General features: G+C 40.5%; 1 protein-coding gene across 4 annotated transcripts; it reads right to left on the bottom strand.

Moving 5' to 3' along the window:
* Positions 1 to 44: 44 nt before the first annotated feature.
* Positions 45 to 12,483, bottom strand: LOC106086272 (mediator of RNA polymerase II transcription subunit 12). Of its 4 annotated transcripts, none has more exons than XM_013250872.2 (11): positions 11,641 to 12,483; positions 10,314 to 11,574; positions 7,263 to 9,178; positions 4,855 to 6,110; positions 4,607 to 4,794; positions 4,338 to 4,533; positions 3,966 to 4,277; positions 3,467 to 3,859; positions 1,568 to 1,856; positions 578 to 1,504; positions 45 to 511 (listed from the first exon to the last, which is right to left on the bottom strand). In XM_013250872.2, exons 1-11 carry the CDS (start codon positions 12,257 to 12,259, stop codon positions 351 to 353), a joined length of 7,518 nt encoding a protein of 2,505 aa, XP_013106326.2. In that variant the 5' UTR covers positions 12,260 to 12,483; the 3' UTR covers positions 45 to 350. The 4 variants fall into 4 exon arrangements, with proteins under 4 accessions (XP_013106326.2, XP_013106327.2, XP_059225530.1 ...); XM_013250873.2 differs by having other exon boundaries at positions 3,467 to 3,835; XM_059369547.1 differs by having other exon boundaries at positions 4,607 to 6,110.
* Positions 12,484 to 13,581: the final 1,098 nt, after the last annotated feature.

The following is a 13,581-nucleotide window of genomic DNA, read 5'->3' as shown; positions in this document are numbered from 1 at the left end:
GCTATCTCCCATAAATTTTGTTTTAATTTTTCCTATAATAAAACTGTAATTGCAAATATTTTGTATATTTTTCCGGTTTTTTTAATAAATCAAATACATTTTTGTATAATACTATGTATGAATGCATGTATGATATTTTCCAATAACTAAGAATTTAAATTCATTAAAATTTAAACTAAGATTAAAAAAACATAACTAAAAAATATGTGAACTTAAATTAGGGATGTAGGAAGAGCAAAGAAAAAAGACTATAGAGTAAATGAAGTGTAGAAATATTTTATAATATATGGAGTTGTGTTTGTGAGGGTGTGTGGTATATAAATATCTTGAATGTTTTGCCAAAGGCCCCTTCAATAGGGAGGAGGATGCTGATACTGTTGGCCCATCATATTGGGTTGATTGGGCATTTGTCGTTGCAGCTGGGCTACAAGATTTGGATTTTGTTGCTGGCCAACACTTTGATTCTGTGCTTGTCCCATGCCACTGGCACCAGGGTTTTGAGGTCCCATGCCTGAAACATCAATTTAACGATTATAGCAAAAATCTGTTGGTGTTCTTGATGATATTGGCATATTACCTTGCATTTGCAGCATTTGTTGCATGCGCTGTTGTTGTTGGAACTGTTGTTGGCTGACACCGGGCTTTCCACCCGTGGATTGTTGCCTCTGATAAGGTGGCACATTACCCTGGCCCATCATATTGTTCATGGTGACATTGGGTGCTTGATTTATATACTGTCCTCTATTGCCGGGCATAGCACCAGGGCCACGTTGTTGTTGCTGTGCCATAAAGTCTCCTGGATTGTTTCGTTGATTCATTTGATTAAAACCACCCATGAGATTTGCTTGTTGGTTTGGTCCCGCTGTTTGATTCATGCCCTGCTGTTGGTATTGATTGAAATTCTGGAATTGTGCGGGTCCACTCTGATTCACCATGCCCTGGTTGACCACGGCATTATTGCCCACGCCACCGACACCCACACCAACCCCAACATTGGGTTGCATCATACCACCTGCATTTACCATACCGTTATTGGTTTGTGCTGCCATCATATTGGGATTGTTGCTAGAGCCTGCACCAGGTATCATGCCTGCATTTTGATTCATACCCATTTGGCTATTGCCCTGATTCATACCCTGAGCAGCCATTTGCTGTTGCATTATGGGATTTTGTCCTCCCATACCCTGGGCGCCCATACCGACTTGGTTACCCATGCCAGGAGCTATTTGATTGGGTGCTACACCAGCCATTTGATTGGGTGCCATGCCGCGCATACCGGCACGTCCAAATTGTTGTTGTTGCATTTGCTGCTGCTGCACCGGATTTAAACCGCCCGGCTGCTGTTGCGAGGGTATGCCTTGGGCCTGACGCTGTTGTTGTTGCTGTTGCATGGCATTGAAATTGGGATTGGGATTGTTTTGACTGAATGTAGGCTGTCTCATACGCAACATATTGTGAAGCGCTTGTTTGGAGTTATTAATTTGAGGACGTTCAAAACGATTCACTGTAAGCAAGAGAAGACCATCAGAATAAATACATATGTCAAAGAATATTTCCATTTACTAACTTTGTTGCATTCCTTGTTGTTGCTGTTGATAGAATTGTTGCTGTTGTTGCTGCTGTTGCATGGTGTGGAATTGATTTTGACCTTGCCATTGTTGCTGCTGAGGATTCATAGCGCCCTGTTGCATAGCCTGTGGTCCATTTGGACCCATAAAGTTCATTTGTGGATTTTGTTGAGGGTTGCCCACATTCATTTGCTGTGGCATATTACCCGGTACACCTTGCATTTGCTGTTGCTGCATCATGGAATTTTGTTGCATCATTTGATTGGGATTGAATTGTTGCATATTAACCTAAGCGGGGTGAAGAAAGAAAACAACGACATAAATATATTAATTTTCTGTAAAATCTTTAGGAGAAACCCAAATCAGCGAGGGTTGAATTGAATTATTAAGCCAGGGCTGAATTGAAGATTTTCTATAGAAATACTTATTCAGTCAGGGCTGAATTGAAGATTTTCTATAGAAAACCTTATTCAGCCAGGGCTGAATTGAAAATTTTCTATAGAAAACCTTATTCAGCCAGGGCTGAATTGAAGATTTTCTGTGGAAAACCTTATTCAGCCAGGGCTGAATTAAAGATTTTCTATAGAAAACCTTATTCAGCCAGGGCTGAACTGAAGATTTTCTATAGAAAACCTTATTCAGCCAGGGCTGAATTGAAGATTTTCTATAGAAAACCTTATTCAGCCAGGGCTGAATTGAAGATTTTCTATAGAAAACCTTATTCAGCCAGGGCTGAATTGAAGATTTTCTATAGAAAACCTTATTCAGCCAGGGCTGAATTGAAGATTTTCTATAGAAAACCTTATTCAGACAGGGCTGAATTGAAGATTTTCTATAGAAAACCTTATTCAGCCAGGGCTGAATTGAAGATTTTCTATAGAAAACCTTATTCAGCCAGGGCTGAATTGAAGATTTTCTATAGAAAACCTTATTCAGCCAGGGCTGAATTGAAGATTTTCTATAGAAAACCTTATTCAGCCAGGGCTGAATTGAAGATTTTCTATAGAAAACCTTATTCAGCCAGGGCTGAATTGAAGATTTTCTATAGAAAACCTTATTCAGCCAGGGCTGAATTGAAGATTTTCTATAGAAAACCTTATTCAGCCAGGGCTGAATTGAAGATTTTCTATAGAAAACCTTATTCAGCCAGGGCTGAATTGAAGATTTTCTATAGAAAACCTTAATCAGCCAGAGCTGAATTGAAGATTTTCTATAGAAATCCTTATTCAGCCAGGGCTGAATTGAAGATTTTCTGTAGAAAACCTTATTCAGCCAGGGCTGAATTGAAGATTTTCTATAGAAAACCTTATTCAGCCAGGGCTGAATTGAAGATTTTCTATAGAAAACCTTATTCAGCCAGGGCTGAATTGAAGATTTTCTATAGAAAACCTTATTCAGCCAGGGCTGAATTGAAGATTTTCTATAGAAAACCTTATTCAGCCAGGGCTGAATTGAAGATTTTCTATAGAAAACCTTATTCAGCCAGGGCTGAATTGAAGATTTTCTGTGGAAAACCTTATTCAGCCAGGGCTGAATTAAAGATTTTCTATAGAAAACCTTATTCAGCCAGGGCTGAACTGAAGATTTTCTATAGAAAACCTTATTCAGCCAGGGCTGAATTGAAGATTTTCTATAGAAAACCTTATTCAGCCAGGGCTGAATTGAAGATTTTCTATAGAAAACCTTATTCAGCCAGGGCTGAATTGAAGATTTTCTATAGAAAACCTTATTCAGCCAGGGCTGAATTGAAGATTTTCTATAGAAAACCTTATTCAGCCAGGCTGAATTGAAGATTTTCTATAGAAAACCTTATTCAGCCAGGGCTGAATTGAAGATTTTCTATAGACAATCGTTTTCAGACAGCCTGAATTGAATTTCTTTATTAATTCTTGACTTACATTTGAACTCATCTGCATGTTCATTTGCATTTGTCCCATTTGTTGTTGAGTATTCATTGGTTGTTGTTGTTGCTGGGCCACCTGTTGCTGCTGCTGTTGTTGTTGCTGCACCATTTGCTGTTGTTGCTGTTGCTGCTGCTGTTGTTGTTGCTGTGTAATAGGATTTTGTTGTTGACCTGCTTGTTGTGGACCTTGGCCCACTTGTGGTCCTGTTATTTGTTGCGCTGGTTGCTGGGCATTTACCGGTGGTGTCTTGGCATTTTTGGGTTTACGTTTACGCGTTGTACCTTTGCCACGACCACGGCCGGTGACAACAGCGCTAGGCGATTGATCCACCGATGAGGGAGTGTCGGCTTTCATTTCATCCTTCTGCAAGAAAGGAGGTGTTGGTGTCTGTTCCAAGGACCACAAAACACAATTAATGAAAGAAAAACAAAATTGAAAAATGAAAAGAAAAATAAAACAAAATAAGAACAAAGGGGAAACAAAAAATAAATACCACAATCTTTTCGGGAACAGGTTCGACCTCTTCGGGTGGCAGGGGCAAAGCCTCATAGAAATAGTGGCTGGGTTTGGCCAGACTATGGGTGTGATATTTAAGATTACGATGGGCCTCTTCATAGGTTAACGGTTTGCGTTCTAGTTTAACTGCACCAAACCAAACCCATGACAAGGGCGCAGGATTCTTATGGCCCTCCAGTATATCCCACACAGAAATTCTTTGCTTGTCCGAGACACGTAATTGTTTCTTGTCCATGTCATTGATTTTATTGCCTTTCTGATCAACACCCGCTGGTTCACAAGAAATCACCTGCAAACGAAAAACACAAAGTCGACAAAGAAAATAGGGAAATGGTTTGTAAATATTCACCTCTGTAGGCTGTTTATACAAAGGAAGCAATTGCCTTATAACTTTTATGGAGGCATTGTTCTTTTCTCCAATTTCCTTTTTGAGTTTCTTCATTAAATTGGAATAGAATTTCTCATCTCTTTCAGATTGGCTATCGGAGACTAGAGTGGAATGCACTAAAGTGGTCAACATATCCACCACCGAGGTGAAAAGTTCTCTGTTATGACAAGAGGACAAAAAATATGGATTTCAAAAAAATATCTTTTATTATACAGAATCTTGGACATTACCTATTTGTACTTTGATCTATCACACCCTGACACACCAATTGAGCCAGAAGAATGGCCCAATCGGTAATTGAGGTGCCATTCTTTAGTATAGAATCAAACATGCCACCCACCAGTGAGAAACGCAGCTGCAAGGCATCCAGCATTTCCTCGCGCCCCTGAGGATCATCCACACCGCCCATGGTATCAAACTTATGAAAAAGAGATATAAAAGAATTGAAAATAAATTCCCCTATAGTATAACCACTTACTTCTGCATAGGATTGCAGGCACTGCGACAATTGTGAATATAAGGACACCAATAAATTTTCTTTGTACTCATCCTGGCCTTTGAGGCAGGTCAGAATTAAACCCAAAAATGGCTGATAATTCAAAGGCATTTTTTTGCTGCGAGAACTGCCATTGGAACCACCACTATAACTACTGCTGGCACTGCCACAGCTATTGCTCTTCTCCCTTTCATCTCCGCTGCATGAGCTGTTATTGTCCGCCTTGGAAGTCTTGGAGAAGTAATTCATGCTCTCCAACACCTGGCCAGCTACACGTAAAATGCGACCCTGCACGGCAGACGTCAAATTGGAAACCAACGGCGCCACCAGCCAAGTTGAAGGCTTTGGCCGATGTTCCGCCTTACCACCATGAGGCGAAATGACTTCCTCCATAAGGAAAACATCAATGGCCGCCCTGGCCACAGTATCCAGCCAAGTGGTTAGCTCTGAAGCATTATTGATGCTCTGCTTATGCATTAACTGCAAATCCAATAACGATATGCGCAAAGTCCACTGTCCCAGATTTTCCAAAATCCTTACAATCATAGAGCGTTGGTCCAGCTCTGAGATGATACTATATTCAGCTTCTGAATAACATATCATGTGCAAGATCGATTGAGATTGCTTGGGTGTGAGCATATCATCGAAAACCATATCGCATAGTTTGTCGGAATTTTTCAAACATCGTTCCAATACATGTTCCTGGGCACAAATTTGTTTGAGCACATGTTGGGCAAATTCCAGCAATGATATTTGCTCTCCCCCCGACCCATGGTTGGCATTCAAAGGTGTTGTCGATAACGGCTGAGACATATCGTGATCATGATCTCCTGCCAAACTAGTCAAATCACTTGTACCCAATATTTGGCTTATGTCGACGGGGCGATCATTACTCTTCGGCGTACTGCCAGGATGTACGGGTGTATTAAAACCACTGCCGCGCTTGCTGCCACTGCCAAATGCCCCTCCTGCCGAATTATTGCCAGCCATAGTGGGAGTTTTTAGCGCTGTGGTATCGACCACAATTAAAATGGCCTTAAGCACTGCCAATACTGCTTCAAGGGGTATATTCTTGTGGGCTGCTATCAGTAGGTGGCGATCGCAACTAAGTTTAATGTTGGAAGAACTGTTTACGGCATTGAGGGGATTCGGTGAAGTGCTAACCGAATACATGCCGGGTTGAGGTATTTCGATGGTCTTGAAAAGTTTCAATACCAGATGACACGTTAAGCGGGCACCTGAAACGAAGTAAAATTTATGAAAATTAAGAATTTGCTGAAATGTTTTAAATCGTACTTTCGCGATCTGTAGATACATCAATAGGAGGACAATATTATTCTGCAACACTTTGCAGAGGCAAATACTAGACAGTAAATAGGGAGAGTTAAAATCGTTAAATGGAACTATGGCAAAGGTGATCAGATAATTTTATCCCATTTGGTTTTCCGGAAACGAGTCCTGAGACCGTTGACGCGCAGCTTCGGAACATAAGAAGCACCTAGATTGTTGCTCGGGAGGAGCTTGAATGGGCAGAAAATCTGATGACAGTAGTCCTTTCGAGTAGTTGTAAGGAAAACTGCAATCTTACCTACACAGGTGTGGGAACGCAGCCTCTTTGGTGGAACAGGGACTTGAAGAAACTTACACAGAATACTAATGGCCGGACAAGTAAGGCACTTCGTCTTTGTCGGCCAAGAGGGACATTTGGTTTTGCGAAATGATAGTGGAAGTGACGGAATCAAAAGCTCGGATTCAAGCTCTGAGACTCCAGCTGTTAGGTTTGACACGCATCCATGCATGCTCGGAAGTTTCCAGTAGAAGAACGAAGTGACATCGGCCAATAGGGCCGTTCTGTTTTTGCGAATGCCTGAATGTGTACTGGCCTGTAGGGACTCAAAAACCTATTGGAAGCATTCTGAGAGATGACGAATTCTCACAATCGACCGACCACCCGACTTCATAACCTCTGAGCGCCGGACGTTTATCAACCAGAAGAAGGCCGATTGGGCTGGCTTCAGAGAGTACTTCAGAAAAATACAAAAACAACCACCTGTGACTGAGTATTTTGCAAAACTAGGGCCAAATTACCTCATACGTGATCGTATTTAATGGGTGTTATACCGCTTATGTGTAAATTTGTATGTCCTAGTTTTTTATAAATAATGCCCGATTTAAACATTCGCGTTCTTAAATTGCAAAAATTCTCGATCAATAAAGAGATACATAATGCACAAAGGAGATTTCGAACGATTTTACTCGTTCACGTATGCGGTAATTCGGCCCCAAGACGCATATGGATGGGAAGGCATGTCCTTTTTTCTTAAGTTTTTTTTAACTCTCCAAAGAAATCCTCCTTTCCAGCATCAATTATAAACTTCTAGTGTACTCACCCGATTCAGCATCTGGCGTTATTTCACAACCATCCGGATAAGCATTGGCCAGTGTGGGCAAGGCAAACTTCAATACAAAATCTGCCAAAGAAAAGCAATGACGTGCGACCAATATGCAAATGAATACAGCCAGTGAATTGTGTATTTTACTATTTTGTATATCGATCTGGCTGAGATGTGGATAACGCTTTTTATTCATGGCCTTACAAATGCTACACAGGGCGTCAATCCATTCCTCGGATAAGGCATTACAGCCAGCTGTCAGCTCAGCGCATGCAATCGCTATGTCATTCAAACGATCATTGTCCGTCTCATGGCATACAGCAAAGATGACATTCGATACGAAACTATAGATGTTGGCCGGGGATTCATGCAGTTGCCTTAGCCATAAGGGATCGATTTTTCCTCCCCGCTTGGGTGAAGTGAAGAACTCCTGCATAAATTGAGAATTATACGTTTGTGGAACCATGCCCAATTGCTCCGGATGATTGATAATGTCTTTGAATTTTTTAATATTCGAGATTTGCAAAAAGAATTCGGCTTCCTGTTCTTTGGAGCGCAACAAATGGCAGGCCTCATACAGGTCGTTGAGGTAGGCTAGAATACAACGCTCTGCCGAACTGCACTCGGCAGGATTGCCCACATGTTTGATGATGCGACACAAACCCTCAAATACAGAGATGGTTTGGTCTGGCGACAGCAATAGACAGCTGTGATATCTACGCAGTATTCCCACTATGTACAAACCCAAGGAGGTGGTGTAGCTGCGAATCATGTTGGATTTTTTGGCTTGCAATTGATTTTCCACCTCGGGCAGTTCCTTCAGTATTTGATCGCACAATTCCAGTAGACTGTGAATATTCAAAGCCATTTCCATTAGATCGAATAGAAATGCCACATGCTCCTGTACCGGTAAATAGTTATTGCTGCCCACTGCAAAGCCATTAAGCTGTTCCAAAACGGTGGCAGCACACTGAGAAGTCACGACATGTTGATCAAAATAAGCCATATTTTGACATTTGCTGGTGGTAGCCTCAAAGTTGAATTCATTGCGCGAATGTTTCTTCACCTTGCCACCCTCGGCCACATCAATACTAAATTTTTTAGTAAAAAGTTTACAAATTTCCTTGGACATTTTCTTAACAGCATGTTTCTTTTCGTCACGCTCCTTGCCCACACCAAATAGTAGAATGTAACGCTGATTTGATTCACTGCTATACGACATAGAGGGATCATCCTGTGGTATGGGAAAATGTTTGGTGTATATATAATGACGTGATATGGAAGAGCTGTTATTGTGTTCGGGTATCTTAGGGCTATCCGGGGCTTGCACTTGTCCCTTTTCTTTGATATTTTGTAAGATTTTCTCCAAATCATCATCAACATTGGAATCATCATATTCGTTGTGTTTGAAATCCAGACCGCTGGTGAAATCATCATCGAAACCTTGATTGATGGTTGGGGAAACGGGTTTATTGGACACCGGATTGGTTACACTATTACTAATAGTTGTTGTGGTCTTAGTGTGGTTCAGGCTAGCGCCATTCATGCCATTTGCCCCCTCCAAAAGGTCGCCTCGCGATATCAAGGTGTACATATAGGCATTGTGGGAGAAGACATCATGGCGTATGAGAGCACTAAAGAGATGCACCAAATTGGTGAATTGTGTACGATTGGCCACAGTTCCGTTCTCATCAAGTATGGGAGCATCATGATCGAGAAAATTCATAAGAACGGATTGGAAAACCGGCAAGCCACCAATAAGCCCAGCACCCGAGGCAATAGAATCTTTGTCATCGTTGACATTGCTACCATTACTCTGGCCGTTGTTGAGGTCTTCAGGACAAGGGGTGGTAACCTCAATTTGACGTTTGTCCAATAAAATAGCAACAACAACTGCACGATGTTCACCCCATCTGAAACAAAAAGTTAAAATACAGTCAAATCATCGATACAAAATAGAAAATTAAAAAAAAAAAAACTGAGAAAAGTCAAATTCTGAAGAAAGACGCTGAATGCATGGGTTTAAATCCCTCCTTTTTATAGCCGAGTCCGAACGATGGGCCACAAACCGACACCTCTTTGAAGATAAATCGGTTGGTCAAAATTTGTTGGCTCTGAATTAAGTGCAATATCTGATTCAGAACCTGTTCCAATAAATCCTGCACATTTTTTTCCAATTGATCACTGCCTCCGGGCAGTTCATCGTTTACCTGTGTTTTTCCTCTATAAAATCAGTTGATATCGATAAATTGGCGAAATCGAGAATAAAATATTTCATAGCTAATCTTTAAATTTGGGTATGCCTACATCCTGTTGGGAGTGACAGCGTATATGTTGTACCTTGGTGGGGACTTTTCTTGTTGGCGGACTGGGTGTCACATTGCCTGAGAGGGAGCTTTAAGTATCCCATCCTTTTTAATAACTTCTGCATAAAATGATAGATAGTGATTGGGGAGCGAAAGCAATAGAGCAGGAATCTTTATTTAGTTTCTACGCCATATAAGCTTCTAGACAAGTGTAGAGTCTTTCAGAAAAGATCAACAATCTGCCCAAAAATTAATTGTCAGCAAACCTGCTGCTGAATGAGTAAAACCTCTCTTGGTAGGATGGACGTTTTTTTTCGAGGACTACTCGAATTGAGTTTTGGCTGATTACTGTAGGTTGCAGGATGGCCCTTTGACCGAGTTTTTCACTGCACATACAGCACTTATCTTTATAGAAAAAGTTTTTAAGCATAAACAGATTGAACTCTATATACAGGGAGCCTGTTTGTTTCCAAAAAGAACAACTTGTCATCAAAGTGAGGACATAAGCTTATAATAGCTGTCAAGGACGTAGTCATAATTGTTTCTCCGTTTACTCTCACAATCAACTGAAGAGATCATTACAATTGCTTAGATAAATAACGTAGACTGTGACTTTTTCACCGATTGGTGGATTGTTTAAAACTCTTTTCTATGTTTGAATTGAAATTGTTTAGAGCATCTCTACCATCCCTACCTGAGGATATCATATTAATTTAGCATTTTTCTAACTCCCAACACTTACCTTTGACTCGATACCGCCCATTCGCACAAAATCTTTACAGTATTTCCATCCACTGTACTGGCCTCATACTCCTGCCGGATCTCCTTCATTTCACCATTGGCACCCACTTCATGGCGTACACTTACAAAAGGTTGAAATATATTTGCATATAAGGTGTCTATGGAATTTGATTGATCCATCAAATCAAAGCAATGCGTATCTAAATGATCCAATATTGTCAGCACATGAGTATATGAATTTTTATCAGCATTTTGCCATTTTTCCGCAAACCAACGAGCCTCAGCGTGTTTGGAACGCAAAACAATATCAGATTCGATGGATTTTAACTGGCGACGAACCTCAGCATTGGTAATGGGACATTTACTAGGCATAGGCAAGGCTGAGGGAGCCAAAGGCAAATGATCCAAGGGGCTGCCACATAAGGCAGCAGGTGCCCGATTTTCTCCTATGCCACACCAAACCATAGCTGTGGGACATTCTATGGTTATTATCTGTAAAATTGTGCTTAAATACAAAACAATATCCCGATGGTGGGGACATGACAGATATTCATTTAGGGCCGTCTCATAAGGATCTAGAATTAACTTTTTCTTCTCCACATCCTCATCAACATCCATGGGTGTGACTCCGGCCGGCAGTAATTGTTTTTGATTTCCATTTATCTGCTGCTGTTGGTCTATGACTCCGTTCAAGAGATTTGACAGCTTTTTGGCAACTATATATGCCATTTTGCGGCATAGCCTTTCGGATTGTACAAAATCATGCATGTATTGCATGGCAAAGGTTAAGATCAATTTCTTCAACGACTCATCGAAGGTGGTCTGGGTACGCATTTTGTCCAAAAGCTCTAGGATCCAATTAAGAAATTCCTGCCTATCTAATAGGGACTCTTCATGCATGTACTTGCTTAGTTGGGCACAATAGTTCCAATATTTCAAAGCATTGCGGCTGTCTTCGAAGTTGCTGCCAGTACCCGATATGGAGGAACCGGATCCAGGCATATTACCGGATCCAGGAATACCGCTTTGGCTAGTCGAACAACCCACCAAGGGTGTGCTATTGTTGCTTATGGCACCACCTAGAGTGGAGGCAGCAGAAGTTTGATTGTTGGCTGGACTTAGCATGGGTACCGGACTTGCCATCGAGGGCACCGTGGTCAGAGAATTTGGAACATGGGAAGCTGAGTTAATCTGAGAAGGATTATTGTTCTGTGTGGCAGGAGCCCCATATCCACTCATCAAAGCTCTTTCGGCAGGCGAACCTATTTGAAAAAAAGAAAAAACTTTAATAAGCTTCTATTCCTATTTTTTTCGCTTGGTATACTCACACTTTTCGCTTAAGTGGTAATATTCCTGTAATTTTGGCAGCAAATCTTTCATAAATTTCACCATAATGCCCGTCCATTCTGTCACCGGGTCCACCAAATTTCTTTTCTTATTTTTCGATTCCGACACACTGGCCGTATAGGCAGCACTTAGTTTAATAAACCAAGTGGCCCTCTGCATATTTACCTGGTGGTCACACAGCGTTATGAGTATCTCCTCTTTTTTATTGAACGAGGGAGCCTTTTTGGCCAAACTCAAAAGTGGCTTGTTGCCGGCCAAATCCTTAAACCATGCATCAAGGGCTGTTTTGGTGCGCGGCGATACGGGCCAAAAATTGTCCTTGAAATTGATTTGTTGCTTTTTCCGCACCGTATCTTGCAGGGTCATTAACTCTTCCTTTTTTGCCAGTATGGCATTGAAAAAAGACGCCACCTTGCTTGCGTTGACATTGGATGTGTGGGCCGTTCCAAATTCATCGGAGAGAGGGGGCATTGTTGCAAATCCATGTTTAACATTGGATGGCGTGAGCTCATCTTCACGTTGCTTGGCCTCTTGGGGATAAACATCTGGTGGTCCCAGACGTGAGCGTTTAAGAGGCCGCTTTTCCTGCAGCAAAAGCATTTTATAATGTTGTTCAATGTCCTCGGTCGTCCCAATTCGTCTACACTTTTCCGCGGAAGAAAAACTGATGCTACTTATTTAGTTAGTAAATTACTAATGCCTAATAAGTTTCCATTTTAGTTTAATGTGCAAATCTGATATAAATGTACAATAATTGTATAATTTTTTCGAATTTATAAATTTTTCAGACCACTAAGCTATATTGATATTGTTTTTTCTTTGAAGTAAATTGATCGACTTAATCCCGTCGATAAATCATTATCGATAACGTGATTTGCGGCTTGACGTTTAAAAAATAATGTTCTTAATGGGATGCGGGACTTTCAGGGTTGTCAGGTTTTCTAAAAAAAAAAATAAACAAAAATTAATAGAATATCAGATTGTATTTTTAAACGACAGATGTTTAATAGATGTTAAGAGGCACCACATACAAAGATTAGAAAACAATGAAGAAAATTTAGAGAAGACAGAATTTCAAGATAATTGTGTATGAACAATGAATAAGTTTTCAATGGATTCTGGACACCTTTTTGCTTTTAATCTTTCAATTATTTTTATAAAACACTTTTTAGCTTTCTTGTCAGCTTCTCTTTGTTAATTGACTTGTGTTTTTCTGCAGTTTTTATGTTCAACCAATTCCATTTGCTTCTCTCGTAAGGTTGGTACTAAATATATTCGGTTTTCGCGGTGAAACTCCTTATAAAAAAATAAGCGATAGAATGATTTAGGGAAATTTCCCCCCCCCCCCCCCCAAAAAAAAAAAAAAAAACGTAGTACCAGCCTTTAAGCGGGGGAACGTTGGCTAAAAATAGGCCGAAAACTAGTTTTCTGCTTATTGTGTAGAAAATGGCAATAAAACCATTGCCGGAGTCATGCGAACAGCTGTTAGCAGCCGGCCAGGTTTGACTGTATTAAGAAGTCCGATTTTTGTTTCCATTCTCTTTGTTGTCATCTTCTTTCTCGTATTTTCTCTGCCCACGTACGCACACGTATTCACACACGCACACAAATAAATAAAAACTATTGGCTTGCCCAAAAAGTAATTGCGGATTTTTTAAAAGAAAGTAAATGCATTTTTAATAAAACTTAGAATGAACTTTAATCAAATATACTTTTTTTACACTTTTTTTCTAAAGCAAGCTAAAAGTAACAGCTGATAACTGACAGAAGAAAGAATGCAATTACAGAGTCACAAGCTGTGAAAAAATTTGTCAACGCCGACTATATGAAAAATCCGCAATTACTTTTTGGGCAACCAAATATATCAGGTTATCGACTGATTTGGACCGTACATACCACGTACTTTGGAAATTATAAAAAAC

The sequence above is a fragment of the Stomoxys calcitrans genome, chromosome 1, assembly GCF_963082655.1.
Source record: "Stomoxys calcitrans chromosome 1, idStoCalc2.1, whole genome shotgun sequence".
Taxonomy (NCBI): Eukaryota; Metazoa; Arthropoda; class Insecta; order Diptera; family Muscidae; genus Stomoxys; species Stomoxys calcitrans.
Note: the sequence above shows the minus strand (reverse complement) of the source record. Positions and strands in the feature narration are given on the sequence as shown.